A 6,360-nucleotide genomic window follows, 5' to 3' on the forward strand; every position below is an offset into this window, starting at 1 on the left:
CATCATAATTATTTTCGTCACCAAATGGTCGCAATGAACGAATTAAAATCTTGTACTTTCCTTTTGGAAATGGTTGCCCATCACCAAGACCACTAACTTCACCATATACAAAGTCGTTGAATCTGCTAGGACTGTTCTGCGATAAAACNGAAAACTGATCGTTTCCATTCCATAGTTCGATGGGCCCTACCCACTTGGCATTGTTTTCTGGTGGATAGCTGAAATCTGAAAGCTCGTAATCATACGTCACTAAGTCAAATGCAAATGTTGGAGAGCCAAATCCAATTCTGTAGTATATCGAGAATGTGTCGTAGCTTTGCACATCGTAAATACGACTGGTATCAGCCAAATCAACAAGTTCCCCATTTTCATTAGCAATGCAATATGCTTCCACACCCAACCAGTCCCTGGTAGACAACTCAACCCCCATATAGGGCACTTTCAAAATCTCGCCATTGGAGCCAGTGACTACAATCTTTCCTGAGAACAAATACCCATCTGTGATGTTTGACACTGGAGCTGTGATGTCGACTGTCACATTCGCTGACTCGCCGGGCTGCAAAGTGAACGAGCTCAATGAGTACTTGATGTGGGCCTCGCTGGTGTCGTACTCTGGATAGTACACCTGTGGAAACCCATCCTCCTTGTTTCTGGCCTTGATTGTAGCAGCGCCTTCGTGTGACAAAACATACATCACGTCTTCGCATCCACCATTGTACACTGTCACCAAGTGCTCAGACACCCTGTTGTCTGTATCATTAAGAACTAGTAGCGGGTTGGATGTGATTGTCGACGAGTAGTCAACAAAGCTCAAGGCATTTACCAACCCAGCCCCTTGCTGATTCAAAGGAGCAGCCAACTTCTCTTCAGACTTGCCAACCTCGTTGTACAACGACAATGTCGACGCAGTGGCAACAAGCTTGTTCCTGATTTCCTCTGGAGTGGCATATGGAAACACACTCTTGTAGAGTGCAATCACACCAGCAATATATGGAGCAGATAGAGACGTACCATTCATGGACCTGGTTTGGTTCAACCCCTGCCCAAATATGTCTGCACCAGGAGCTGAGATAACTGGATAAAAATCATTTGTGAACGTTGGACCCCACGACGAAAACGCACTTATTTTCCCAGCACCTAGCGACTCAAGAGGATAGGGACTCATCTCGTCGGCAGCTGAGATCTCCAAGGTAACAAAATTGCCCAATAATAACTCCTTTTCTACCCACGAAGACACCACTTTCTTGACTGTGGCAAGATTCAATGTATCTGGTGCGAGTGCAGACACCAAGTTAGATGAGTAGTTGTCTGTGAAATTGTAATTCTCGGCATCTGCAGTGTACATCAATATATTTCTGTATTTAAAGTCACCAGCACTTTCTAAACTGTGCTGCGAGCAGTTGTTATCGTTTGCCTTTGCTAAAAGAATGCTGTTTGATTGGTAGTTTCTCTTTTGAAACAGATTTCTCTTGACACCATCGCTGCCTGATGCTAGCTGGCAGATGTCGTGTTCCGAAATATGAACAGGAAACGACCCTGTAAAATTCCATTGAGTATCGTTGCCAGTGAAGTATGTGATGTCCAAAGTGCTTCCCGAGCTTGAAACCAATTTTGCAGGCCAGCTTATGCCCTGGAGACTAGACACTGATCCAACTGATATGATATCTTTATTTGATGCAAAAGCTGTTGGATAGAAGAGCCCTAGCTCACCGCCATTTCCGCCAGATAGAATAATGGGGATTTTCTGCGCAATGTTGGATGCTAATACCGAAATTGGGTTGCTTGACGAATCATCGTATGAGCCTAAAGATAATGAGATTATATCGGGCTCGTCAATGGCTGCATCTGTCAAGGCTCTCATGATTGTGTCTGTGTCAGCAGTGTTGTTGCAATCGGATACTTTGTAGACTCTTAGTTTTGCATTGGGAGCTACACCGACAAAGTCTTTTGTTTGGCCAGCAATGACACTGGATATAAATGTTCCATGGCCTTCACAATCGATTGGGTCATTTGGATCAAGAGCGCCTTCAACGTAGTTACGACCAAATTCCACTTTGAAGCCTGGGCCGATCCCACCACCAAGAGAAGGCAAGTTGTAGTTGATACCAGTGTCGATGATGGCGATGGTGATATTCTGACCAGTGATGCCACGTTGGTGAAGTACATCTACACCAGTTAGCTTGTGGGGATTGTAGTTTTTGAGATATGATGAATAGTCGCCTTCGTTATCGTCGTAGTATGAGTTATAATCATCATCCAATAAACATGTATCAAAAGCGGCGAAGGAATGGGTTCCAATATTCCAAAAGCTTTTAATCAATTTTGAATTCTTTAAAAGCCTAGAAACTTTTTGTTGGTTGTTCTGACTGACCTCAAGCGAAGCACCCTTCCAAAAAGCAGAAGATAAATTATCTATTTGAGAGACAGAAACACCGGAACTAGATAAATAGTCAGATAATTCTTTTAATAAATCTTCATTTTCATCTCTTTTATTTCTTCTACCAGAACTTGATGCTAATTGTAAGAGAAGCTTATTTTGTTTGAGAGTTGTTTGAAATTTTTGAGCATTTGCAACAGATACTGAATCGGAAGAAGAATAGTAAGCATTACGTGAAGCAGATCTTGCACCGTTTGTGCAAGAAAGAAAAAATAAGCAAATAAGAAATAGGAAAGTCAAAAAATTAATCATTTCCACTGCGGTAAGAATTTTCCGAAAGATTCTTAAGTGATGAATGTACTATGTTCAAATCGATTGAGAAATTCCAGGTTCACAAAATACAACAACAAAGGAAAGGAAAGGAAAAACAAAAGGATTGGCAACAGTATATATATGAAGCACAGGCTAACCTAGTGATTGTTAAAGTATTTTGGTTGATGTTATTTTGGACTGTTAAGGTTGACAAATTGAAACCATAAACAGAAACTAAAAATCTGATTTAATTGAAAGAAGGCTTTTATGGTAATTTAAGAAAACCAAATTCTATTTCAAATTCTATTCTTAAAAGGGAACACTAAACAACAAATTTGAGGGCAGGAATGACCAATCACAGCACAGAAGAGCGGCGGACCATTAATTTAGTGAGACCATTGATTTGGTGAGACTATTTGAAAAGAAATTAAAAAGAGATCTTGAAAGAACTGAAAAAAGCCCCTGAAAAGATATAAAAAGACCTGAAAAGACACAAGAATACTCATAAAAGCATATATTGCATACATTGTGTATTCTGAGAATAGATATTGAACATGGTTTGGAACCTGCTATTGTTACTATTGATGGCTGTTACGAAGAAGCAACAGTGCTAGACATAGTCATATTTCGTCGTTTCTTTAAGAGCCTGATAGCAATGCTGGTCTAGCAAATTTCAATATTAAGGAAGCTCAGGTTGGTCTTACTTTTAATCACTGTTTTATTGGATGTGGATCACTTACGTGTTTGCTGTTGTGGTGTTGCTCTGAGTTTTAGGATGATCTTTGTCCTGTTTTTTTCACCTCCATGCTGAAAACAAAGCCTTTGGGATGAACTCCATATTCTAAACACTGAGCAGCACAAAACAGTACGGGAGAGGCATCCCACAAGAGTGGGTATTTCAGCCCACCTCCTCACAAAGTACAAAAGGCAGCTTCTTAAAGCTGGCTAGACCCAGGAAAAATAGTCCTGCTGGTACAGATCACGTGAACATCTCCTTGGTGGTAAAAAAAACATGGTGAAAAAACAAGAATTCGAAACAAGAGTTTGATAATTCTGTGTACACTATACATGTGAGTTAGCATCTAGATCTAAAGTTGCAGCATTGTTTTGTCTTGTCTGCATCGAATATGCAGGAAAAAAACTCTATTCCCTTGACCTCTAACATATTTATAGCCACTTTTCTAACTGTGACTGATTATATTAATGGTTGCAAACCATGCTTACTCCTTTTTTCCAAGCCAACAGATTTGTATATATTTATTTTTCTCATTTCAATCTTTTTCAGACTGATGAATCAAATATCCAGAATAAAGCGTTGGCACTTCATTCAAATATTGATATCATTTACACTTCTAATCATCCCAATTTGTAGTTTTGATGCTTTTTTAAGAAACTTCATTATAGCAAGTTAAAGTCAGGTTTTAAGCTAAAAATCTTCTTTTTTAAACTTTCAATAAATCAATTGAGCGTCATTTCAAAGAAAATATTTGCCAAAAGCTATTGGATACAGATTATTAATCTTTTTATATTAGTTTTGTTACATATCACTCACCAACCGCATTTTTTTTTGGAGTACATTTTTATGGATAGAATAATTTTCTAGCGATTAGCTGATTGAATAACTGATTTCACAAATGAAATAAAATCTGTCATTTTGGTAAAATAAATTTTTTTTATTCTTTTTTTAATTTTTTTCTGTTTTGATTGTACATTCAAATCGAGGAAAAAAATAAAAGCTTTTAATAAATTTAAAGTAAATAGAAAATTCAGTCTGTTTTCAAAATATGGAAAAGCAAAATCTACATTATATATCATCTATTTACAAACTGTCGTTTAGTGACAAAGATTCTCTAAAATCAAAAAAATATCTCAAAAATTGTTCTAATATTTTTACTTTTTCTTTGATGACTGATGATCCAAACTGTATGAATTTTTTGATCGATGTGGTTTCATTAGACATCTTTAATAATGTCTACTTTAACCAATAAGATTCACTGAGAAAAATAATCAAACCTGTTTTAAAAACATTAGATCTGCCAAATGGGTGCTATTCCACTACTTTTGTCTTAAAAATAGTGAATGCATAATTATATAGACTAAAATTTACTCTTAGAAAAAATAAATAAATGCCAAAAAGTAAGGATTTCTATCAAATTATATCAATACTGAACAACTTTATGTTTGCTAGATTAATATAGTACTATCAAACCAATCTGCTTTCACAGGTAGCAATTTGTGTGGAAAAAGCTTAAGAAACTTGAAATAATCTTGTGATATAATAAAATCATTTTCTACATATGTTATGTGGATAAAACAGTGCCAGGCTTAATTCTTTAATAAAGTTTGGAATCTAAACTGAGGTTTCTAAATGCTGAGCATGTTTTTATGGACGAAATGACAAACAATTAATGACGAACGGCTGTCGATGCTTGACTATCACACCAAAATTCGTATTCGAAAACAACCGTAAGCAAAGTCTATTGATTCCGAAGACGGTCTATTGATTGTCGTTGTTTTCGCATCAAAAACAGCTCCTGTTTTGACAGAGTTCCGGATACGATGGGTTGTCAACAATAGCCCAGATTTCTCATTTTAGATTTTTCAAGCACGTGAGCTGACATAAGCAAACCCACTCTCTTTAGAAACTGAGGCTAAAATAAAGAAAAAAACAAACTTATTTTCTTTCAGCCAAAGTGCAACTAAGCCATGATAATACATCAATTTATATACTGTATTACTCTTTATTCCATGATTGTTTTATATTTTTATTTAATCTTCCAATTGGAAAGGAAGATTATAATCGGTTAAAAAAATCTTAAAAATTAAATTTAAAACATAAAATAAAAAATTAGCCTACTTTTTCTACATTTTTCTTTCTTTTTCTTTCACTTGTTTTAATATAAGTATCCCATTTTCTTCTTTTTCTTTTACATTTAACTAGTTTATTAACTTTGTTATTTTTTGGTTAATTATCTGCTTATTTTCCTTTTCCTTTTAATAGTTTTGTTAATGTTTTTTTTATTTCTTTCAACATTTCAGAAAATTTTATTTGAAAAATCAAGTGGTTTAAACAATTGGAATGTACAAATTAGTAAGTTGGTAATTGAATAGTTGATATTTATTAAATCTGAAAATGAGAAAGCTGCATATTCAAAAAGTATTAAAAAAAATGTTTTAAATAATCAGAAAATAATAACGATAAAAATTTAAAATAAAATGAAGGAATGATAAAAATAATAGATAAAAACATAATAGATAAAAAAAATAAGACAAATAAGAAAAACAACATGAATAAAACTAAGGTGTAAGATATATGGTGGAAATATCAAACAAGAAGTTTAATGATAAGAAAGTTTTCTTCAATTAAATGCTTAATAAATTGGGTTTAGTAGTTAGTTAAAGTTTAAAAAGGTTATAAAAAAAGCAGTTGAACAAAATAACTTTTTTTTTTTTTTGGATTTATTTAATCATTCAATCATTCAATCATTCAATCATTCAATCATTTTTATTTCAAAAATATTGATTATTAAGTAATAAGTAATCATAATTAATCACAATTAGCACAATTTGGAAAATAATAACAGTAATAATAACAACAATAATAATCAAAATGAAAAATAAATAAAGCGTTGTTTTATTTCAATCATGTTGTCATTAAATCTATGTTCAAG

At 34.4% G+C, this 6,360-nt stretch overlaps 1 protein-coding gene across 1 annotated transcript; it reads right to left on the reverse strand.

Moving 5' to 3' along the window:
• Positions 1–56: 56 nt before the first annotated feature.
• On the reverse strand, positions 57–1,861 carry ASCRUDRAFT_73002 (subtilisin-like protein; the record flags this gene model as incomplete). Its single annotated transcript, XM_020192143.1, has 1 exon — positions 57–1,861. A coding segment is annotated over one exon (1,805 nt), but the record flags the coding sequence as incomplete, so codon positions are not given.
• Between the last annotated feature and the right edge of the window lie 4,499 nt (positions 1,862–6,360).

The sequence above is a fragment of the Ascoidea rubescens genome (assembly GCF_001661345.1).
Source record: "Ascoidea rubescens DSM 1968 unplaced genomic scaffold ASCRUscaffold_23, whole genome shotgun sequence".
In the NCBI taxonomy this organism is placed as follows: Eukaryota; Fungi; Ascomycota; class Saccharomycetes; order Ascoideales; family Ascoideaceae; genus Ascoidea; species Ascoidea rubescens.